The following is a 25,412-nucleotide window of genomic DNA, read 5'->3' on the forward strand; positions in this document are numbered from 1 at the left end:
CTTGATTCTATCCCTGCTTGCTGTCATTTGGTAGTCAAATACTAAGTCAGGCGGACCCCATATTTCCAAGCAGTTCATTAAAGTTTTTAATAAAGCTAATTCAAAAGTCGCCCCTATGTTTGAAAGCATGCAAATTACAGGACGGTTTCAAGTAGCAATAGACGACCTCAAAATAACTTTCTTAATATTGATTCAATTTTCAAATTCAAGCCTGGTTGAGGAACATTTCTCTTTTTTGAGTCATTGAGTACCGTATTTTCCGCACTATAAGGCGCACCGGATTATAAGGCGCACCTTCAATGAATGGCCCATTTTAAAAATGTGTCCATATATAAGGCGCACCGGATTATAAGGCGCATAGAATAAATTCACGTTGCTCAAACGTTAATGCAATCACAATATAGTAACACTCGAAATAGTGAAAACAAGAACAATATATCAATAACTCAATGTTGCTCAAACGTTAATATCACACAACATAGCTTACTTTAATAAATTAGTCCTTATCCACAAATCCATATTGGTCCACATATAAGACGCACCTGATTATAAGGCGCACTGTCGGCTTTTGAGAAAATTGGAGGTTTTTAGGTGCGCCTTATAGTGCGGAAAATACGGTATCTGTTGAATTCCATTTTGGTTGTACTGGACTAGGTTGGGCTTTACATCAAGGCCATGCACGCATCCATCCATGTGTGCCAATGTCAAGCAAGCCTTTGCTGAGAAGAGAGCTGAATAATCAGGCCAGTGTTTTATTTCAAGTCTGAAACGTGGGCAGCGGCTTTTCTCCAGGGCTTCGATGCATCACTGCACAGCACAGCCCTCGCGGACGTGAGCAGAGCACCAAAAGCCCAACTTTTAACACCTATCCTAAATTCCCTCAACAATAGCCTCTAGTTGAAAAATATAAATGTGTGTATTTCATCAGCACTGTAAATATGTGGGCGGGCGTGTGTCATTTGCACAGCGGCCATGTGTTGCTTAACACGCCTGCGGAAACATAACAAGTTTGTCATTTATGCGCCAGTAAGATTAATACTCATTTGACGAGGATCTCATTTTACATGCGCTCGCTAATCCCAATTGTTGTGGCACAATTCACAACCATCCTTCATATCTGTGAGGTCTACTCTACAAATGGAAACCATGCATAGTCTCTTCATTCGAGTTTATCCTCACATCCATCTCAGAATCGACTTAAAAAAGGAATTCATTTCTTCGTCAATATTAAACAAGACCAATGCTCAAGATTATAATTAGCTAAGTCTGATGCTCCAGCATCTTTTGCAAGCACAAATAGGTCAATAGAAATGATGCAATACATTGTCACAGAGACAATTTTTTATACATATTATCGGCAGATAAACATTTAGGCTCTCTAAAATCATTGGTTTATTTTAATAATACACAAACAAAACAATAAAGAAAAAATCCACTATGTATAGATATATGAATATAGTAAGAACTATTTACTGCCGACTCCTAAATTGGGTTTAGTGCAGTTACAAATGTTGGGTCAAAGAGCGAGCGCACGCATCTAACTTGTTTTATGTTTATGCGCTCGCTCGCTCGCTCGCTCGCTCGGCCGGCCTTGCCGCCGCCTCTTTGATTTGCATTTGGGATTCATGAGGGAAGCTTACTTCGACTTTCTCTGTATTCATTAAGGCCGAGGAACGTTTGGTCAGGATTTATATCATATATAAATTGCAAAGTTTTGCACAAAAACATTTTACTTGATTTCTTGCGGTGTCAAGCAGTGACATTTTTCAAGCAACCAACATTCATGGCCCTTCAAAGTATGTTTTTTTGCAGCTCGACGACAGCCTAGTTTTGCACACCACCTGCTCCCGTCCCCCGTCTCTCGGCTTGCAGCCATCAGCCGCCGCCAGTGAGTCTATTTCCCAGGTCACTGATTAGTAATTGGAAGTGTCTGACCAAACGTGGCCGCTACCTTTGTTGCGCTCTGTCTCCTGTGATGGGGACAAATGTGCACGTTGCTCATTTACATAAAAGGCCATTTAAATGAGCCAGGCTGTTCTTGGAGGTGATTATCAAGCTGGTGAAAATGATCACAAGTGACTTTTGATGAGTGAGCATGGACTATGCTGCTGCAGGCTCAAACTTTGAATTCTGGTTTTTAATAATAGCTTTTTTCAGATGAAGGCTAGAACGGAAGAAAAACACTTTGACCAAATACAAAAAAGGTTCAATCGTGTTTAATGTGGTCCAACAAATAATTAAGCCACTTCTGGCCAAATAAAAGAGAATAGCAAATAACTGCTTTTAAATGTTCTCAACGATTTTTTTTTCTTCTCCATGTGTTGATTTAAATGAAAGGACATTTTTAAAAATATTTTTACATCTGCCCCCCCCAGGGTCACCCACTAACGTGCGTCATCACTGCTCCATCTGGAAGTTGACTCCAGCAGCTGTACGGTGGCTTCAAAGGCCAAAGTTCTGAGACGTGTTGACAGCTCTTTCTGCAGGAGTTAATTGGTGAGGAAGATGCATCAAATGAGCCGTGTCTGACTAAGACAGAAGGGCTTGAAGAGGAGGAAGGAGGACTGCCTGGAGGTTGACAACTGCTATTAATAGTAAGTTGAGACAGACCAAGTGACAAGTTGCAAAAGAACCCGACATCCATCCTCTGGGTGGATGAAAACAGGGAACAATTTATTTTATTTGAGGGTGGATGAACACAGCTTAACTTATTTTATTTTATTTTATTTTACAGTATTGTTCATCTGAACCCTTGCATTTCTTTAACTTGGACAATAATGTCAGCTGGGGTTAGATTCTTTTCTCCAAATGAGATTTCACTGGTGTGCATTGGATAGCACAGGCCGGCCTACCTTTGCTAAATGGTCATTTTGATTCCATTACAGAGAGACGGACAGTGCGATTCTATTATCGGGATGACTCATCTTGGCCGAAAATGATGGAGCTGCAAGGAGTTTGCTTGGATGCAGTGATAGGGAAGTGCAGACTTTCAAACCTGTTTCGAAAGGCTGTTTTTCCTGATTATATGGCATTTGTAGGTTTGTCCAATGTGGCTCACCAAAAAGGACAAAGGAACATTGTTGTGAAGAGTATTGATGCTTTTTATAATTGTGCCATATTAAGAGTCCAAATGCACGGCTTCCTTCTGTGTTTGGGATGCACCACCATGTGCGAGGTGCGAGAAAACATGATGTGCCCCCCTTCACCCTTTGGCAGCTATGGCTCATTTCCTTTATGCAAATGAATGCTGCATAAAAGGGAACACAAATTCTGTTGGTCTGGCGAAGCTGTGTAGAAAATGAAAATGGTGCAGACTTGAGAGTCCCCCAAATGTGGGTGAAGGGCTGAGTTTGGGTGGGGATTTCCTTTCCTTTTCCATTCCAGTGTCTTCTTTCAGAATTTATGTCAATGTGAGGGTAATGCAGATTTATTTCACCTAAAGTAAATTCTCCTCTGTTTGAAAATAAAACTGAAAACTCAATAAAGCATTGTGACACCATCGGTGCCATTTTCCAGGAAGTAAACTCACCCAGATAGTAAATGACTTACGAAGGTTGTGGTCTGCTCTGAGGTTACTATGTGCAACGGATGCCACAGGCTGCAGTTCTATTTAGTATCAAAACTGTCAGAAATGCAGACTGACATCTTTGTGTCTCCATATTTGTTATATACTTCTGTAAATTTTCATTTTGAGATTTTGGAAAATTAAGAATCAGATGTTCATTCGGTCTTATGACAACTAAGGCGTCGTGCAGAATCTTTTGCATGTATTTGGGGGATTTTCCCATCACTGCATATGACGTGATCAAAACATGCACGACCTTGTTTTGCTCATGTGCGTCGGGGAGGAAGTCCCTGCAACCGCCGTGCGTGCGTACAGGTATGCGCAGCCAATAGGAGCGCAGGAGGGAGTGAACAACACATGAGAGAGAGGCGGACGGGCGGTGCACGTCAACCAGCCGGCGTAGCACACCTTCACTTGCAGATGAGGTCCACTTCAGGCGATCATTTGAAGTAGAGTGCGTCACGACGATCAGGATTGCCGCTTCTTCCTCAGGTGGGCAAAGTTGATCATACAAGGAGACGCTTCTGCGGAAATCCTTTCAGCACCCGACCAGCAGCAGCACCTCGCTCGTCCTCCACCACCAACACAAGCGCCTGAGTAGATGTTCAAGTCCATGCATCTCCTCATCTAAGCGCCAAATTGTGTCCGCCGAGATGGAAAACGCGCACACGAAACCAGCGAGTGAAGTTTTAGACTTTTTCGGCGTGAATGAAAACACCGGATTGACTCAGGAGCAAGTTAAAGTGCAATTGGAGAAATATGGGCCGAACGGTAAGTCATTTGATTTCTTTACCCTCCTTCACCTTTATTTATGCGCATTAATTATTCGAATTAACGCGGCGTTTTAATTGCGTAATTGCGCACAGGCGAGTTTTACCATAAATTACCATAAAGATGCATGCATTAGGATTTTCTCATTGTACAATATACAAATGTGACCTATATGCTTAATTATTGGTCTTTCTATGCAAATTAAGAACTTGCATGCTTTATTATTGGAAGTGTCAAGGCTGTAATTCAAAGGGTAAATGACAAGCCTTGAAAAATGCAGTCGTCCCAATAATTAACTCCTTTAATTAGTCTTCTGGTCGCTTCAAGTTCCCTTATGTTGAAGTCAAACAAAGCAGCAGCAGCAGCAGGAGCAGCGTACACATCTCTGCTTGTCATTCATGGCAGCAGGAAGTACATGTTGATGAGAATTCAAAAGCTTGATCAACCTGTTTTTACTTTAAACACTTGTTTCTCAAATAAAGACTCGTATTTTACTGCTCAAGTCACAAGATAAGATCAAATAACAAATGGCAGCAGCCTGCCAGCAGGAAAATACAAATGGCTAAAAAAAAAAAAAAAGTGGAATCACGATTTAATGAGCTCATTGGAGGAAGGACGATCTTTTGCAAAAGTATCCAAATTAATCAATAGCAAATAAATGATCAAATTAATTGTATTTTTTAATAGAGTAATCATTTAGAGCCATTTTTTTAAGTAAGATTGTCCCAATCTTCAGATTTCAGGCTCTCAAAAATAATAATTCTCATTTATCTATTGTATTTATTTCTAATAAGACATTTGCAAACATCTGCCTTTACTTTGAAAAACAATTACAATTAATCCTTGTGTGATATTGCTTAGCTAAATAATATCAAATAAACCAAAATAACTGTTTAATCGTATCCTTTTTTTTTTAAACTACACATCAGAAACACCAAGGAAAACAAGCTCTGAATTATTTCTATTTTTCTTTTTGCGTACATATATTGACGACACCTCCATCATCTCTTTTATCGTCCAATGGCCTTTTTCTTGTTTCGTATCAACCTTCTAGCACTGTAAACATGTATATAGCATGGAGCTGGCTGAGTTGAACGTTCCCGGCCCCACCTTTCCCTCTTAGCCTGTCATTTGCATGTGCGGCCAAGCTGCCGAGTACACGCGAGCGCCATATTGTACAAGTCAAACAGTTGGCCTCTTGTTTGCCGCGAAGCCGCTTTACACCCAGGCCTGCAATGACTTCATGGAAAAAGCAACGTCTCGCCACAGATAACATCGCGTTTCATTTTCAGCAGTGAACTTCCTGTGCGTGCGTGTGTGTGTGTGTTTAAGTGTGGATAGATAATAGCTGGTGCAAGGGGATACCCGTTTCCCTTTTTGGACCTGACTTTATTATGCTCGAGCCAAAGTCTTACGTTTTGTTGATGCACAGCTGTTTCTCCTTTTCTTCTCGGAAAGCGCCGACGTTCTAGTCGACTGCAAGGTGTTTGTTTCCGTGTCATTGCAGTGGCTACACCAGCATGCACAAACGATGAGGCGCTTACCAGAAAGTCATGAGCATGTTCAACGCAAGTGTTTGCCTTGGTGTGCACATAAGAGGGCAAACAAAAGGGAAACAAACATGAGCTGCACAAGTCAGGAGTCACTTCCATTTAGTGACTAAATTGGGGTTGGTTTATCTATAACTTTATGTAACCCATCCAGAGTTCCTAATTGGCTCATTTTGGGATGTATTTTTTTGTGCTGAGTCTCACGATTGACTAAAATCTACCAGCGGCTAGTCTTTAGTCCAAAACTGTTGCTGCACAAGTCAGGAGTCATTTCCATTTGGTGACTAAATTCGGGTTGGTTTATCTATAACTTTATGTAACCCATCCAGAGTTCCTAATTGGCTCATTTCGGGATGTATTTTTTTGTGCTGAGTCTCACGATTGACTAAAATCTACCAGCGGCTAGTCTTTAGTCCAAAACTGTTGCTTAAAATCGGTTTCTAGTATTTGTGCAGACCAAACTAATTAGCAGAACTCACCAGAGGCGCTCAAGTGGAGTCGGTGGTCTAAAGACAAAGATGCAATCATTGATGGGAACTTGAGTTTCCTTCCTGGAAGACTCCCCGCTGGGACGTATTATTATGTTCTGCGTGACACTGGCCTGGCAACTTATTTCATTTTCTCCAAAGACAATCAGTCGTTCCACTACTGAGAAATGGATTCTTCTTTTGACATGATCACGAAGCTGCAAAGACATAATATACTGTATGCTAATTAAAGCTAATTAAAAAATATCGCCTAGACATTTTGGAGCACGCCGGGCCTGTTTATTCCCATTTCACGGAATAGTGAAAGCTTTAATTAGCATGCGTCGCTAAAGAGTAAGCAGGCCCCACTGATCGGGTCGACCTTGCTCGTTTAATGATGCCTGAAAGCGCATCATCGAAGCATTTATTTTGTCGTCCATATATGGTCGTTTCATTTTGGACTTCATAGGCTCCTGCCGCACTCCATTCACTGCAGGAATCTCACTCGCAGTAAAATGCAAGCGGGCTTCCAATAAGTCACTTAATCGCAAATATTCACACAGTGCCTGTGTGTGGGCGCTCAAAGAATGTTTTTGCTGTAACACACTCAATGATTTCCCATCCTGCAAATTCACTGGACTCCTATTTTTAGGTAGGAGGCAAAAAAAGGCTATTGCATACACAGTTAGTTTTTTTTTTGTGTGTGTGTGTCACTCATTGCGAAAGATGTTCCATTGTCTCCTCCTCGTCCTCCTCCACCACGCCAACACACTCCTGAGTGCTCTCCTCAATCAGGCATTTGTTTGCCTTTCACTTTGATTGTCTGACCATTTTCCAGTCGAGATCTTGCATTGTGTAGTTGTCGTTGGATGTGGGCTGAAAATTGTTGAAAGGTTTTTCAAGGCCACCGGTTTCGAGTCACTTCCTGGTTCCGGTGTGCCATCACGTTCCTTCATACATGTCACTTGTGAATCTGTTGATCACAAATGATGAAGGATTTACACATTTGAAAGAAATCATGACAAATTTTAATGCTGATGTGAAGAATAACAACTTGAACAAAGTTATGGGAAGTTAAAAAACAGCAAAAAACTCCATTTAGGTTATATAGTGTTTAATAAGTGTCTCAAAAAAAAAATCTACAATTTCATTCCATTGGAGCATCATGAATAAAATAGCTTTAATATTAACCTTCATATATTTTGGAGCCTGCTGGCAAAATATAAAAATAGATAAAAAATAGATTTTTCATACACAACAGAATAGACAGCAGGAAAAAGTTGAATTTCCCACAGAAGATACGAACGTGTGTGTTTTTTTGGCATCCATTTATTTGTGTATAATCCAGTTTGAGGTTCCTCATTGTGACAAGCAGATTTCCTCGTTTCATTGTTCTGCCTAGAAATGATAAGTGGCTGGGTGACACATGATCTGCTCAGCTCCAGTATGTGGACAGAACACTTGAAGGAAGATATTTGCACAAAGGCTTGCTGTAGTTGCATTTTGCTATTGCGCAATATCCGCGTTGGGAGTAAAACTGTCAACAATTCGATTTTTTTTAATGCATTAAAGCGCTTTTTTTTAATTGGGGTCATTAAAAGAGGAAATATATGAAGGAAGCTATCATGCATTAGCGTGCAATAGCTATTAGGGGGTTACCGTCATGATATTTATAGACCTCTTTTACATTCTCACGGCTGATTGGCTAAACTCTGCCAAGGTTTCCTGAAGATGAGCTGACTTAAAAGCTGTTTATTATTCAAGTGAGCAAATTATTTGTAGGCTGAGATGAGAGTCAATAAAAGTATGTGTCAGGTTGCATCAACCATTGGGGGTATACTTTTTTTTATTTTTTATAGTGGCAAAATAAAAAATAAATCTATTTTTACACCAATTGAGTAAAGGGTTGGAAAACAAAGCCAATATTTTCAAATCGGAGTCTTCGATGAATTTGACAATTTCCGATTAGCATCGTGTGCTTTGGCAATGCTGATTTACAGTGGTAGTGGAAATTTCCACTCCTCTTTCACCTCGTGGGCTGTTTATTTGGTTTGCCATCATCTGCAGATGTCCGACTGCCGAGGGATGCGCAATGAGAGTGAAACAATGCAAAGTGGTGAAAGAACCATGTCAGGTTTACCCTTTTTCCTTCCAACGCTGGAACTCCCTGCTGTTGTTGGCAACTGTCTCCATGCAGGAAGTGTTTCCCCTTTTGCTTGGCATTGAACGATTTTTCTACTGCATGTAAACAAGCCCTTTTTTTATTCATTGTCTGGGCCCCGCCATAGGGAGGAGGTGTTGTGGGGACATGGCTCGAGGTGAAGTCAGTATTCAGGAATGTGACCGGGCAAGCCCCGACTGTGAGGGAATCCTCTGCAGCGGGAAGTCGGGGAAACCCATCCTGCACCTCCAGTCCTTCCTCCTGCTGTCCTTTCAGTCAGTCTGTCTTTTATCTGCCGCACTTGAGCCTCAGCCATCAAAACAAGCAGGGAAGCACAGTAATGGGAAGTCAGTGAAGAGTGGAAAACACCACTTCTCCATTTTGCTGCTGCTGACATCAGCCATCAAACCTCAAGGCCTTTACAAGACTGCAAGTTTGGAGCTAACCACAGTGACTCAGCACTATTATGCCCAAGCTATTTTTATATGATCCCACTTTGCACTGGTAGCAAATGCCCGGACCTGAACTCATCTAGTTGGGAGACACTCCAAGGTCGCTTTTCTGACGTAGTCCCTCCGACATGATTTTGCTTGTGGCTGAACATGCCCAGAACAGTTCATGGGAAAAGTGTTTATTTGAGACTCGTGTGGGTGAGGTCACACTCGTCTGTTTGAATTAAACTCGAGTTGTTTTCCTCTCTCGGTTCATCGGATGGTAAAGTAATCGAGATCAGGTGCAGAGTGCGAAATAAATTGGATCGTTGAAGATGATAGCGTACAAAAATGGGATGGGCTCCTGCTCGCTTGTGACCATGAAGATGGATGGGTGATAAAATCCTGATAAGTTTTTATCAGTTGACTGATCAGCATCACCAATCAGTTTTGGAGCAAATTTATGAATAAATAATTTGATTAATATTGCAAAATAATGAAAGACGTATTTGTGACATTGCAATTTTCATCTGTCATCAGAAAAGAAGCCAAAAATCACCGTTGGGTGTGTTGGGAGGGGAATTTTTAGATTTAAGTCCCAAACTATAAAATAAGTTTGACCAATTACAGGGGCCCTTCAAGTTGTTTCTCTTTCCGCTTGTGTCGAGTGCAAACTGAGTGACTGGGAGAATTTTGTTTTTGGAAGGCGGCGGAGGCTTAGCGTCATGGTTCTCCCCCCTTTCCAACTCCATTCCCCACATGGTCACGTTTCATAATGGTGTAGCCACGTCTGCTCAAAACACGCTGGAGAAACATGGTGCTTATTTCCACTGGACCTTTTAGGGTCAGCGCAATCTGCATGTGGCTTCTTTTTCCCCAACATTTGAACTTTTTCTCCATTCATCAGCAGTCAGGATGATTTTCTTTGTGTTGGACTTAACTGAGCAGGTTTTTTCGGTGACGTCATTTCTTTCTTAAATGTAACATGGCGGACTTAAGCCATTAAAGACAATATTAACTAGCGTTTGTTTTCTTTGTTCCCCTTCCACTCGGCCTCCACCTCTTCAATTCCTCTACAACCATCGTGACGTGACATCTACAGAGCTCCCTGCTGAAGAAGGTAAATATTGATTTTTCCAATGAGACTTCTAACCTCCTCCCTTGCATGAGCAGCCATTTTTTTTTTTTTTCTGGTGACCAGAGGATAAACTGAACTGCCAAGCTCATACAGATGGATACACTACAAAATATTATTATTGTGAATTTTTTCTGCTTACACATTCTTTCCTCTCTTGAGTCAACTTTGACTCTTTGTGTGTTTTAATTGTGTGCAGGAAAGTCCCTGTGGGAACTGGTGTTGGAGCAATTTGAAAACCTTCTGGTCAGGATCCTTCTGCTCGCCGCCTGCGTCTCCTTTGTAAGTAACGCTCCGGCCTTGTGAGCTTTTTCAAATAATGACACTCCAATTGGATTTTGGATTGAAAATGGATACACAAGTTTTTTTTTCATCCAGTCTTGATAAAGTTTAGTGAGGGGAGCCCACTTGGATCCATCTGCAGCGAGCCTACTAAGAGTGACGCTAGCTGGAATCCTAAATACATCTATTACTGCAAGTCGTTGGTGTTTTGGAACAAAATTACTCTTGCTATTTCTGAAACGGGGGAGAAAAAATGGCTATTAAAGTGTATATGACGCAATTTGCCCTCTCCGAGTGCAGCCGTGGGTTTTGCCTCAAGTATGAAGTTTTCTCTGTAAATGCGGCGAGAGAAAAAGACGAGCTGTAACGTCGTCCACACCCAGACTGCTTTGAGATGTTGGCTTCCACTATTTGCACATGACGGAGCTGAAGGCAATGTTGAACCTGACTTTCTACCTCAGTAATCTTAAACGACAAATTGTGTAATTGATTTGATAAATTTTTAATGTCTGTTTGCGTTGTATTTTAAGCAGATTGACTCATTTATTTTTTTATTTATTTTTGTTTTCTAATATTCTTTGAGCAAAACACTCCAACAGTTAATTTTAGTTTTACTTGACTAAAAAAAGAAAGTAAATAAATAAAAAAGTCAAAGAGAGCACTCTTAGTAAATCACTTGCAATACACCAAAAATATCTATGATGAAGGGCAAATGAGAGTTTTAGTCAATCGACAATCTTAATAGACAAATTGTGTAATTGATTTTATAACTTTTTACATGGTATTTTGAGCAGATTGACCTTTTTTTTTGTTTTTTTATTTTTGTTCTCTAATATTCTTTGAGCAAAACACTCCAACAGTTATTAATTTTACTTGACTAAAAAATAAATAAATAAAAAAAGTGCACTCTTAGTAAATCACTTGCAACACACCAAAAAGATCAAAACACTCCAACAGTTATTAATTTTACTTGACTAAAAAAAATAAAAATAAAAAAAGGGCACTTTTAGTAAATCACTTGCAACACACCAAAAATATCTGTATGGGAGAACGCTCAATTTATTGCTTAATATTTGGGCTCCCAGTTAAATGGAACGGAAGAAAACATAAAAAAATATATATTTTTGAACAACGATGAAGGGCAAATGAGAGTTTGAGTCAATCGGCTGTTTAAAGTGCTGCAGTAATTATAGTCTAATGAGGCCGAAAATGTCAAGGTCTTCTTTTTTTTTTTTGCAAGCAAGTTTCAGAGTTGTAAAATGAATGGCTGAACGATTCCACTCAAATTTGGCGTCCGCTTGTAATTGTTTATCAATGAAGCATTCAGAGGACTTTTAAAGCAACTTGATTGCACCAGGGAGTCCGACGTGGACTCAATGAGCTGCTCTCCATTTTGTCACGCGTCATGAGTTAATTCTCATAACTTGGAGCAAGCTTTTAAAAATAGTATCGTGTTACACGAGTGGAGAGGAAGCCAACCTTTTTTGGATATGTCCACGAATCAATCATGGCGAATGGATTAAGTTCTCTGAACATCTTGAAGGCCATATATAGTCAGGCGCTTTGTGCATTATTGAACCTGGATCTTATTACATACCGTTTTGCTTCGCTTCAATGGCAGTACATTACATTTATCAACAAAAAAAAAAATATATAATAGTAACGAGGAAACAAGTCAAGCTGTCTGTGTTATACTTTCCAGATGAACAAACAACACACTGCTACTTTCCTTTTTTGCATTATTGAATTTGTTTTGGCATGTAGTTGAAATAAATAATGGATTTTAGAAATAGGCAGCGTTGTCATGTTCTCACTATGTTGCAATTTGAAATGTTTGCAGACTTTAACTCTATTTACTGTTAGAAAACAAGCCTGTGGCCTTTTTTTTCCTTTCCATTCAAATGGGTTAGTGGAACTCTTCTGAATTCACCCACTACATTAACCGCTCTGGGCTAAATATATCACGTAACAGTGATGAACCAGTTATGATGCTTGCGCTGTCCTTATTTTCCAAGGGGCATGTGGAAAAATGGATGAATGGCTATGGGAAATATGAATTTGAAATTAGGATTGGATGATGAAATAATGACAGCATGTTGTTTTGAGTGTTTCCAAGGGAGAACGTTTTTTTTTAAAATGGTTGTTGTGTCCCTTTTAATGCACCATGACAGCCAATTCAATTTAATAAAAGAAATATATCTAATATGATTCTAATTAAATGTGACCAGAAAGTGGCAAGGTTAGATTTTATTATCACGTCTCATTGAAGGCACATCTGTGCGACACAAATGACATTTTTAATTCCGTCCTTCATGAGGACATTTTTCCGCTACGGTATTTAAGTATCATTTGTGTGATGTGGAAGTTGTGTGTTTGTCTAGGTGTTGGCTTTGTTTGAAGAGGGAGAGGAGTCGGCCACCGCCTTTGTCGAGCCTGTTGTCATCCTCCTCATCCTCATCGCTAACGCCGTCATTGGTGTCTGGCAGGTGAGATCTCACAGTGAAGAAATTCAAAATCATGCTTCTATATTCGTTCATAAGTGATGAAAGTGTATCACCTTGCATGACCTGACTCATCTCGATCTCTTAACAGGAACGGAATGCCGAGAATGCCATCGAGGCGCTTAAGGAGTACGAACCCGAGATGGGTAAAGTCTACCGCATGAACCGGAAGGCCGTGCAGAGAATTAAAGCCAGGGACATCGTTCCGGGTGACATCGTAGAGGTGGCGGGTAAGCCAACTTATTTATTCTTTTCTGAGATTCAGCTTTTGCTTTTAGCAGCTTGCACAGAATCATGTAGCATTCATGAGTCTGGAAATATCGTAGGAATATCACACAACACCATTACATAACAGTCTTTCCCCCGTATTTGCAGGTGCTGGTATTACGGTTTGTGTGTGTGTGTGTGTGTGTGTGTGTGTGGTTCTGTGTAAGTGCTTGTGGTCTTCACTTGTGTTTAAGGTCCAGTTTAACTTTCCACAGCTTTCCACTTCCCTTTGCTTTCCATACTCTGTCTCACCACCTGGATGTTTGTCAGGTCTTTACTCATACTACACACACACACACACACACACACACACACACACACACACACACACACACACACACACACACACACACACACACACACACACACACAGAGATGCACACACTCATCCATCCCCCGCTATAAAGTCACCCGTGTGTGGGCAGCCCTGTCTAAAAATAGTCATTCTGGGGTCCATGCTGGATTTAATATGCATGACCTCCAACTATTAAGTCCATAACTGGCTGTTGTCTATGAAAATGGATTTTAGATGAATCAATATATTTTGAATAAAGCATAAGGATGATCACACAATGTGTATTAAATAGAAGGAACAGAGGTCATGCGGGGGTCATGAAATAGGCAGAAAACCTGCTGTTAAGCAAATATAAATGAATTTTCCCTCAGGATTCATCAACGTCAGTAAGGCCGTTATTCTGTTATGGAAAAAAATCTGTAGTTAATTATTAAATTTTAATGAGGATATTCCTGACCCAGAATAATATTCCGCATAGAAACACATACAATATGATATAGGTGCAAAACTGCTTCACTTGATGAGTTCGTCACAATTCGTACATCCTTCTAGTTTACGTGAAAATAAAAAATTAAAAAAAACAGGAACCCACGTTTTGCTTCTTGTTTATGATTAAGTAAGCGATAATACTTTGGAATTTGGGCTTGTTGCAGCCGGTGCGTTTCTTCACACGTGTGTTGTCAACAAGAGTCACGGACAAGCTCACGCAGGTCGTAAAGCATCAAAAGTACTCTGTTGAATTCCCACCTTCACAGTCATCGTCATGACAACAAGTCATGTTCTCTTTTTGCTCATCATGTCTGTGTCATTTCTACGTGTGCTGTTTTGGATTACAGTGTTATCCCACATTGGTGGTTTCGCACTTTATTCTGGCCAGAAGTCTCATGCCGAAGCCCTCCAACAAAAACAGAGCTGGGTACATGGCAGCAAAAAAAAAAAAAAAATAATCGGTATCCTCCTTTAACATGATTGAACTCCCAGGCCAGGCTTTTCCTCTACCTCAGATTACCCGGCGGTGGTTCCACTGGAACTTGATGTGAGGAGGGTAAAATAAACTGTATGGAGGTCTTGGAGAAAAACCACAAAAGAGGAGAGAAAATATAATGGATATATTTACATAAGGTTCCACCCCTGCAGTGTACTTGTAGGTTCCACGCCGTTATGACACACTTGCGTTTTGCGCCTCCACTGGAACTTTCCTTGAGGTTTTTAATGGAGTAACTGTATGAGGGCCCACAGAAGACCCCAAGAGATGGAAACCAAGTGGCATTTACGCTGCCAATTCATTATGCAAGGGTGAGATTCTGACTGTCCTGGTTGTGTCAAAAAGCAGACGGCAAACTCAACTACCGTATTTTCTGGACTATAAGGCGCACCTAAAAACCTAAAATTTTCTCAAAAGCCAACAGTGCCAAATTCCTAAATTTAAACTGGCCCGAAATCAATCATAAGTGGCCCGCTGAAGACTATGAATCATGAATCAAAAAGACTATGGATCATTATTTTGTGATTATAAAGTAATTTGTTGCATCTGAAGTTGAAATAAAAAAGATAAAATGGAGAATGATTTGATTTGGATTAAAAATCTGACATGATGCATTAATGGTGCGCCTTATAGTCCGGTGCGCCTTATAGAAGGACAAAGTTTTAAAATGGGCCATTTATTGAAGGTGCGCCTTATAGTCCGGTGCGCCTTATAGTCCGGAAAATACGGTAGGCCAATTTGTACGCAATACAAAATTTGCCTTTACAAGGATAATAATTTTTATTGAATGACTGAAGAGTCCATATCGGCATGGATGGTCACGTAAAAGAATAATACATTCTGTGTCATCCGCTCGACCTGTTGTGTTTGTAAATCATATATTTTATTCAGTATAGTCCGATGGAGCGGAGGGAATCTGAAGGTAGGCGTTCTCCGGCCTGGGCCAACTTGAAGCCTGCAGCCATCTCCCACACAAACACAACCCACATTGCACCCGACACCCTGTCTGCATCTCCCGTAGGTGCTACATAGAGAGGCGGAAAGAGTCGCTCGCCTTCTTTGTTTACCCCACCGAGACAAATTTTCAAATGGCTCAATTAAGTCAATGTTGTGATAAACGCACTGGAGATGTTTTGAAAAAAAAAATAATGTCCCTCATAAACAAGTGTCTGAGTGTTTGGAAGTATCATCGTCTTTCTTTTGTACCATCTGCCGTCAAAATGTTTGCATTTTGTCATTTCAGTTGGTGACAAAGTTCCAGCCGACATCAGATTGACCTCCATTACGTCCACCACGTTGAGAGTGGATCAATCCATCCTCACAGGTACGCTCAACAGTCCCTCAATCCAATTTTCTCTATTGTTTTAATTTCATTTTGGTTATTTGAACTCCTTCTAGGATATCTAGTTATTTCATTCATTATTTGAATTGAAATATTTATATATTCCTGTACATTTTTTTTTCTTTCCTTCAGGGGAGTCTGTGTCCATTATCAAACATACTGACCCGGTTCCTGACCCGAGAGCTGTCAATCAAGACAAGAAGAACATGTTGTTTTCGGTGAGTATAACCTTTGAATTATTCACATTAGAAATTATACTCTGAGCCTACTTTTAAATCTGTTTTATGAATTGAAATGATTCGAAATTGAAACTACTGATTTGAATTTGTCAACAAGCTGCTCTGTCATTCTCAGCCAATCAAAATTGCTCCTTGTCTAATAAGTGATAAGCTAATTGCACTTCAAGTAGGATAAAGACTTGGCGGGTAAAAATCCACTCAGAGCGGAAAAAAAGTGCCATTTCCAACATGTCTGTGGTGAATCTGACGCTTGTATGTGTAGCTCAGCGGATGGTTTTCCGCTAGCAAGAAATTGGACTTAATTTCAAAACGCTTATTAAAGCCATGCCTGCATGGAAGTAACGTGAATAAGCCAATATTCCATCCAAATAATGCCAAATACCACAAAATAAGCATGTTTGTCTTGAATAAAAAAAGATTATGAGTCAATGTAAATTTTCTGACTGACAGATTTATTAAAACGGGAAAAAAAAGAACCTTCCACCCACATTGATCACATTTTCCGTAGGGCACCAACATCGCTGCCGGTCGGGCCATAGGTGTCGTCGTGGCGACCGGCGTTGCCACGGAAATCGGCAAAATCCGCAATCAGATGGCGTCGACCGAACAGGAGAAGACGCCGCTGCAGCAGAAGTTGGATGAATTTGGCGAACAGCTCTCCAAGGTCATCTCACTCATCTGCGTGGCCGTGTGGGTGATCAATATCGGCCACTTCGGGGACCCGGTCCACGGCGGCTCCTGGATGCGAGGAGCTATCTATTACTTTAAGATAGCCGTGGCTTTGGCCGTGGCCGCCATCCCCGAAGGCCTGCCTGCCGTCATCACCACCTGCCTGGCCCTCGGGACCCGCCGCATGGCCAAGAAGAACGCCATTGTGAGGAGTCTGCCCTCGGTGGAGACCCTGGGCTGCACCTCCGTTATCTGCTCGGACAAGACGGGGACCCTCACCACCAATCAAATGTCTGTCTATAGAGTAAGTGGCAATTCCTATTCCGCGACAAATCTGCTTTGGGATTTGACACCAGGAGTGGCAAAGTCATTTTCACACTCTTATGAATCATTCAAACCAGTGATCAAAATTCCTTCATCTTGTTTTTATTTTCATTTATCTCAGTGGGAATAAAAAATGCTTTGTAGCATTTACATTCTTTTGACATTAAATGTCTTCATGTAGACTCTACATTGTAGAGTTTCAAAAACCTTCGTAAAGGTTTTAGCTTTAGTTATTCACAAATGATATTATTCTTATTGAGTTTAAACCCACCATAGGCCATCGGCGAAATACTTTTCATGTCGCATACGCTCCTCACCACAAGCTGACGCGCAGTGTGTGCATGTGCTTAATTTGTAGCTGCAGGGAGTTCCCTCGAACTTGGCGGATGTGTAGGAGTGACCTCACCGCAAACCTTTAAACCCTCCCAGGAAAACTTAGCCCAGCTGACGTTAGCAAATATTGACCTGCATCCACCTAAAGGCCCTTCTTACTCCTTAATAGGGAGCACAATATTTCATATAAGATTTGGACTGCTACTGTGGTCTGAATAGTTTCAAACACATGCACACATACAAATAGCGTTTACTCCCGCAGTGAGTAGATGAATCCAATCTTGCTATTGAGTCACATGGATTACAATGTGCCGCCTTGTTACCGTGGTGACCGCAGTAGATCAGATCGTGAGAAAAAAGGGGAACTTATTCTTATTGTGTTTCTCTCTGGCTGCTTTGTCTGTACTCTTGTGGAAATCACTGAGAGTTATGGAATTGGGCCGTATGAACTTTTTGAGAAGCATCCAAAGCATGTCTGCAGCTTTTAGTTGGCCAAGATGCAACAAAGTAGTCGCTCATAACATTTGCGTCTCGACACTGTGTCAGTTCGACCCAGCTTCTCCGACCAATTGAAATATTGCGGTAACATTTCAAACAAGTCGTAAAACTCGGAGACACTGTCAGCCCTGTGAATTTTCCCTCTTTGGATAAATGTATACAAATGATTACCTTAGTGTGTTTTCCCTTTTTGAATTTTCCAGTAAAATGCAATTTAACAGCCAGAAAATAAAATGATATAATATTTAATATACATCATTATATAACTTTGTTATATTTGGAAAATTATTTAAATTATATTTATAAATATTTTTTTATTATTATTCAAAAATGTGTATTTCCTCATGCTAATCAACGTTCCAATGAGACAAAGGTTTGCTATAAAGTCAATTTAGTGTCCATTTACCATGCAAAGCTATTTAAATATTTACGTTAACTAATCTCAGCTAATAATAGAAGCAGCACGTTGCAAGAACACAGCTAATTACTTTTGCCCCCCCCTCCTCCTTTCTCCAGATGTTTGTGGTGGACAAATTGCAGAATTCAAGCTGCACCTTGCACGAGTTCTCGATAACAGGATCCACATATGCACCTGAAGGTCAAATGTGAGTTTCATATCTTGAATGTACACTTACCGTATTTTCCAGACTATAAGGCGCACCGGACTATAAGGCGCACCTTCAATGAATGGCCCATTTTAAAACTTTGTCCATATATAAGGCAAAGTTTTAATGCACCATTAATGCAATCACAATATAATAACTTGAAATAGTGAAAACAATAACAATATATCAATAATGTTAATATCACACAGCACACAAAATAAACATGTAAAGCTTACTTTAATAAGCACAAAACAAAACAGTCAGATAGATCAGTAAACTTTAAACGTTAAAGATTAAAATAATAACAAATTAACAATTTTATGAAAGTTGAATGAATTTTTTGTTAGATGTATTAAGTTTGTTTTATTATTGTTATTGTTGTATGAATAAGAAGTGTTTGTGGCTGCAGTAAACAGGCCAGGTTGCATCATGATTTTGAATCCAAATCAAATCATTCTCCATTTTATCTTTTTTATTTCAGCTTCAGATGCAACAAATTACTTTATAATCACAAAATAATGATCCATAGTCTTTTTGATTCATGATTCATAGTCTTCAGCTGGCCACTTATGATTGATTTCATGACACAATGCTTCGGGCCAGTTTAAATTTAAATTTTACGCCTTATAGTCCGGAAAATACGGTATTTATATGTGCTCATGAATATTTGCCTTGTGTTTTCCAATTGTGCATCGACGATGGTGTGTTTTCCTTCCCTCCAGACTGAAAGGAGAGCGGGCAGTCCAGTGTGGAGACTATGATGGACTCTTGGAGTTGGCCACCGTGTGTTCCATGTGCAATGACTCCTCATTGGACTACAATGAGGTCATTAAAGACGCATTCTAAATATACTTCTGTTGCTATACAACTAGTAAAAGCAACACACACACATTACAATGTGTAGTTTTGTCTCCTTTTTTGTTGAAGAGCTAATTTTATCTTGCTCAAAGATACTTATAATTGCTTTTCTCACCTTTTTGTCATCACCACGGTATCTTGGTAACCACAGTGAAGAGAGAGGCCGGGGATAACACAATTTCAATTGCATGTATCATCTGCAGCCCGACCGATCCGGATGTTTTTTTCCCATCAAAGCTTTCATATCTTTTTTGGCTGAGCCGAAAAGAGGAGCAGCTGAGCACCGCAGGGGGATGAGGAGTTTTATTGCTTTGTGCTGTCACACACAAATAAATGATTGGCCAACAGCACGTCCTCTCCCCGACTTCGCTTTTTAGCACCTTTTAAAGACTCAGCGGCGATGTGGCTATCCAGCAGATCGGAATATTGTCCTTGACGGAATGTCTTGACAACAAAGCAAATGAGTACCCCTTGTAATTTAGAGGGATGACAGAACGAAGGTCACTGTGACCAATGAAACGTGTTTTTTTTTTAAATTTTATTTTTTTAAAGCAACTCCATGCTGCAGCATTTCAATGACTCAACTCAATTAGGCTGTGCTCACACCCACAACGACGCAAAGTGCCTTTTTCATGCTATTTTATTTGTGAAAATATCAAAACAAAGTCTAGCCCCGCCCACCCCTGCGCAGGTTTCCACCACATCTTGTGCCAGACTTGAACTGGTCACCAAAACTGAGTTTAGTCTAATACTTCTCATCCCTTTTACGGAGGATTTTACAATTTACAAAACAAATATGAAAGGTGATTTGTGTTGCATATTTTCTCCTTACTGACTATTCAACTTCTCCTCTCCATGCATGTCTTTTTTTTTTGTATTCTCCCAGGCCAAAGGAGTTTACGAGAAAGTGGGGGAAGCCACAGAGACTGCTCTTACCACCTTGGTGGAGAAAATGAACGTCTTCAAAACGGACCTTTCCGGACTCAGCAAGGTGGAACGTGCTGGGGCCTGCAACTCGGTGAGCTTGGTGACAATTTATGGATGTCTCATCATAATCATGTTCTGGAGTAGAGTTTGACCAAGAAGGACATCTAGTGGTAGAAGCAGGTCTGATGGAGACTACAAGCTACATTTTTTTTTTAAATTACAAAATTTCTCTCTGTATCTGAGGCTAATTTGAATTTGCCTACTCTCCAATATCCTTGATAGTCTTTTTTTTGTTGTTCCATGGTTGCTCCTTCAGGTGATCAGGCAACTGATGAAGAAGGACTTCACATTGGAGTTCTCTCGTGACCGAAAGTCCATGTCAGTTTACTGCACGCCAGTCAAGCCGGGTTCTCAGAGCAAGATGTTCGTCAAGGCACGGAACAATCATACGATTCCAGAATTTTCTTTTCCTTTCTGTCATTTTCTAATGTCTCCTTTTGCCTGTATAGTCAATTATAGTCTTTTTCAACAGGGCGCCCCGGAAAGCGTCATTGATCGATGTCAGTACATGCGGCTGGGAACTGGCAAGGTGGCGCTGACACCGGACTTGCGTGACCAGCTCATGTCCAAGGTCCGGGACTGGGGAACGGGGAGGGACACCCTGCGCTGTCTGGCTCTGGCCACCCGTGATGTTCCACCACGCAAAGAGGACATGGACTTGGAGAATTCCAGCAAGTTTGTGGACTACGAGGTAGGAAATCAGACAAAACATCAGTTGCTTTTTTCAAATCAAATTCAATCAATCCATTCTTGAATATAGTAAATAAAACATTTAAATAAATAATAAATAAATAAAATAAAAATTAAATTATAATAATAGTACTGATAATAAAATAATATAAATAATGTAAATATAAACAATATAAATAAAATAAATAAAATAAGCTAAAATTAAATAACATTAAATAAAAATAAATAAATAAATAAATAAATAAATAAATAAATAAATAAATAAATAAATAAATAAATTCAATCTGCCTCCCAGTGCAGTCACCACATCTTCAAACTACAGCTGTATTATTTTTGTTTTTTGCTGTTTCCATTTAGTTGAGCCTCACATTCATCGGCTGTGTGGGCATGCTGGACCCCCCGAGGAACGAAGTCATAGGTTCCATCAAACTTTGCAACGAGGCAGGTATTCGTGTGATCATGATCACGGGGGACAACAAGGGCACAGCGGTGGCCATCTGCAGGCGCATCGGCATCTTCGGCGAGAACGAAGAGGTGACGGGAAAGGCCTACACCGGCCGCGAGTTTGATGATCTATCGCCGGAAGCCCAGAAAGAGGCTGTGAAACGGGCACGATGTTTCGCACGCGTGGAGCCGGCTCACAAGTCCAAGATTGTCGCATACCTGCAGTCTTTTGAGGAGATCACTGCCATGGTGAGGACCATGAAGAAAAATGTATTCTTCAGATCACATTCTGGTCGTCCACATATTTTCTTGTGTAGCTAAATATCGTCAGATAATTTAAATACGGTATGATGTAGCACAACTTCAATGAGCAACAATATTTGTCATCCTAGACTGGAGATGGTGTGAATGACGCTCCCGCCCTGAAGAAAGCAGAAATTGGCATCGCAATGGGCTCGGGCACAGCCGTGGCCAAATCGGCCTCGGAGATGGTACTTTCTGACGATAACTTCTCCACCATCGTGTCTGCCGTGGAAGAGGGCAGAGCCATCTACAACAACATGAAGCAGTTCATCCGATACCTTATCTCCTCCAACGTGGGCGAAGTCGTATGGTGAGGGAGATGCTCCAAGAACCCTCGGTCAGTTTCATCCTTTTGATGTTTTTCTGTTCTTCAGCATCTTCCTGACAGCCATTCTGGGTCTCCCTGAGGCTCTGATACCAGTCCAGTTGTTGTGGGTCAATCTGGTGACTGATGGTCTGCCCGCCACCGCCTTGGGCTTCAACCCTCCCGACCTGGACATCATGAACAAACCTCCTCGTAATGCCAAAGAACCTCTCATCTCAAGATGGCTTTTTTTCCGCTACTTGGCCATTGGAGGTACTTGAATTGCTTGGATTTTTTTTCTCAATTTAAGAAATCAATCAAAATTCCACATTTTGAAAAATCTACTTGTGACAAGTGTTATGAATTCATCTTTTGTATTTCTAAGGCTACGTGGGTTTCGGGACAGTGAGCGCCGCCACGTGGTGGTACCTATTTGATGAAGAAGGTCCACAAGTGACTTTTTATCAGCTGGTGAGTTGCAAATTCTTATTATTTTTTCCAATGCAACTTCTTGAGCTTATCTGTTTCCACAGCGACATTTCATGCAGTGCACCGAGGACAACCCCGTGTTTCACGGAATCGATTGTGAGGTCTTTGAATCCCGCTACCCCACCACCATGGCGCTGTCCGTGCTGGTTACCATCGAGATGTTCAACGCGCTCAACAGGTCCATCATGGTCTCCTTTAAACGTCACACATTCCGCATCTGCCCGCCGCATGATTTTCATACCAGAACAACACACCCAGAAAACGACTTGGTTAGGGAAGTCAAATGAGGAAGTTCATAAAGTGTGAAGGCTCTTTTGTTTTTGGCAGTCTCCATAGAAAATATACGAGACATCATAAGATACTATCTCCAAATTGATGTCATTTGTCCCCGTGTTCTAATGTAACATTCTCCCCCAACCGACAGTTTGTCTGAGAACCAGTCCCTCCTCAGAATGCCTCCCTGGGTCAATATTTGGTTACTGGGAGCCATTGTCCTTTCTCTCTCCCTCCACTTCTTAATCCTTTATGTCGAGCCAATGCCAGTAAGTACATTTACAACTATTATAGATCATGATAAAAAGTCAAGGCATGACTTATTTATTTCTAATTCTTCTGTTGCTTTTATTCAGCTGATCTTCCAGGTGACCCCTCTCCGTTGGTCTCAGTGGATGGTGGTCCTGAAAATTTCAATCCCTGTCATCCTCCTGGATGAGGCACTAAAATTTGTATCCAGACATTATCTTGAAGGTAAATCCAAAGTTTTCTCATTGAATTTGTTTGATGGTTTCGTGAGGATGTTCAAATTGACTTTTCTGTCTTTTTCCTCTTCCGCATTTCTAATGCAGCCTAAATTCTTATCTTCTCTTTTATGCTAAGGTACCTCTTCACGCTTTAATAGAATGACGGTAGTCTGTTGTCTGACTTGAAATATTTTTTTCCTCGCTCTGGCAGGTGATGAAGAGACCAAGTACCGGAGGAGATGGCAGAAGGATTAAGTCAAACACGCTTCGACACAGGCCTCTCTTCTTCTATTTTTCATCATTCCCCACTCCTGCGTGTCAGTTGAACCACCACATTTAAGTGGCATGCGTGCCTGAGAACCGACGTGCGAGAAAAAGAAGGCAGCTGCGAGCTTTTGGCTTAAATGTGAGTGAATGCACAAAACGGTTTGAGATGTCTGCAATTTTTTTTTTTTTTTTTAGTTCAGTACAGTGCAAACTTAGCGGTGCCTTGGCTGGACAAGGCAGGGTGGGTGTTAGAGAAGCCTAAATGAGCACAGGGATGGAAGGGCGATTGCTGATTGGTGGAAAAAATGCGGCTCGTGGGCTGAACCGTGCGTGTTTGTGTCTGCTTGTGTGTCCACAATAATCTGGTGGTACTGCCCAAGCTTCTGCAAATCTCTTTTCTATCTAGCAGTAATGATCATCACAGTAAAGCTTCCTTGTCATTCTTCATCTTTGCTATCATTTTCAAAATTTTGCAGAGATCTGACGCCATTTGTCTTTAGCACTGAGATGATCCAGCTGAAGGTGTGAATAGCTTCACTGCTTTATTGGCAGGCCCCATCTTAAAAATAACACACTGTAGTTTCATCCTAACATTTCATCCAAAAGCAGGCTTTTTGCAAGTGGTGTATATAAACTTTTTATTTTATTTATACTGCAAGCTGGTAGATGTTTCAGAGTCCAACAATATAAGTTAAAGAATGGCAAGTGGACTGCTGGAAATAATGATTGAATCACGCCATGCCTTATAGAGCCAGCCCCACCGCACCTCCACTTTGAGCAAGTGGTGAAAATGAATGTCTTGCCAGCACTCTAATTGTGTTTTTGTTTTGTTTTTTTTACTCGCCGCAACCTTTAGTGTGCACCCCCAAAAAGTGAGGTGTTGGTCGTAAGGGTGTCTAAGAAGCTTTTTGTGCACACTGCTCTTTCGCTTGTTCTCGGTCTTTTAGCAATTGATCTAATTAAATAATGTGTTTGACTGAACGAGCACGCGGGGTTAACATTGTGTCTTTTAGCTCTTAATTATTAATTTCATTTCAGGTCCAGGTGATTGCTTGTCTTTTTTTTTTTAAACATCTTTGGCCCAATTGCCGAATAGTACCTGGAAAAAAAAAAAATGTCAAGGACGGGGAAAGTGTTCCCAATGAATTTTTACATCGTTTAAAAATAAAAAAATAAAAAAAATAGCGTCAAGTTTTCAACAAAAAAAAGTGAAAGGCTCGATAGAAGTCTTTAGATGCTTCTCAACTACTGACTCCTCATTTCTGTACAGAAGATGAATATATGATTGCATGGAATCATGTTACTGTAATAATAACAATCCATACAGCATCTAGATTATTTGGGGGGATAATAATGAAACTTTTTTTTCCTCTTTTCGGCACTTCTTACTTTTTTGTAGACTAGAGGTTTCTTTTGTCATTTCCGTTTGGTTTTTACATTTACTTGCCGGGGTTGATGTGTGACTGTAGGGGAAGAATACGGTATGGATAGCGTTTGAGAATCATGATGATGATGCTGTTCATTTCAGTTTGCTAGTGGGAGGTCAGTCAAAAATTTATGTGAACTGAACTGTGGTTTACACTGAGCGAGAAATAGTGGTGGATCTTGGCTCGTGATGTTTTACGGCTGTATAGTGAAGGGCTCATTAGGATGGACGCAGGCTCTAGAGACTCGACTGTCCTCAGAATTTAGACTCACCCATCTTGGATAAGCTTGTTTTCTAACAGCAGGGGGCGATCTCGTTAGTAGCGGAAGCAGCGAACGTTTGACATTTTTAAAGAAAAGTCTCTAGAGCCCGACTTTCACCTGAAAAATGGAAAATTGTCTGTATTGCCTTGTTAATATTGAATGTAGACACATAATTTTATAAATAACAAAGATGTGGAAATAAACATTATTTATCTTCTTTA

The 25,412-nt window shown here is 40.6% G+C and overlaps 1 protein-coding gene across 3 annotated transcripts; it reads left to right on the forward strand.

The window, feature by feature from the left end:
* Positions 1 to 3,942: 3,942 nt before the first annotated feature.
* atp2a3 (ATPase sarcoplasmic/endoplasmic reticulum Ca2+ transporting 3) lies at positions 3,943 to 25,412 on the forward strand. 3 transcript variants are annotated; one of them, XM_049741900.2, is made up of 21 exons: positions 3,944 to 4,336; positions 10,048 to 10,065; positions 10,280 to 10,362; positions 12,744 to 12,848; positions 12,955 to 13,093; positions 15,654 to 15,734; positions 15,885 to 15,970; positions 16,500 to 16,964; positions 18,332 to 18,420; positions 19,143 to 19,245; positions 20,165 to 20,296; positions 20,522 to 20,638; positions 20,738 to 20,956; positions 21,313 to 21,648; positions 21,792 to 22,012; positions 22,077 to 22,279; positions 22,392 to 22,477; positions 22,540 to 22,673; positions 22,920 to 23,037; positions 23,125 to 23,242; positions 23,447 to 25,412. In XM_049741900.2, the coding sequence occupies exons 1-21, from the start codon at positions 4,219 to 4,221 to the stop codon at positions 23,488 to 23,490; spliced, it is 3,015 nt and encodes a 1,004-aa protein (XP_049597857.1). In that variant the 5' UTR covers positions 3,944 to 4,218; the 3' UTR covers positions 23,491 to 25,412. The 3 variants fall into 3 exon arrangements, with proteins under 3 accessions (XP_049597855.1, XP_068509241.1, XP_049597857.1); XM_049741898.2 differs by having other exon boundaries at positions 3,943 to 4,336; positions 20,522 to 20,956; XM_068653140.1 differs by having other exon boundaries at positions 3,943 to 4,336; positions 20,522 to 20,956; positions 23,341 to 23,461.

This window comes from Syngnathus scovelli, chromosome 15 (assembly GCF_024217435.2).
Source record: "Syngnathus scovelli strain Florida chromosome 15, RoL_Ssco_1.2, whole genome shotgun sequence".
NCBI classification, from domain to species: domain Eukaryota; kingdom Metazoa; phylum Chordata; class Actinopteri; order Syngnathiformes; family Syngnathidae; genus Syngnathus; species Syngnathus scovelli.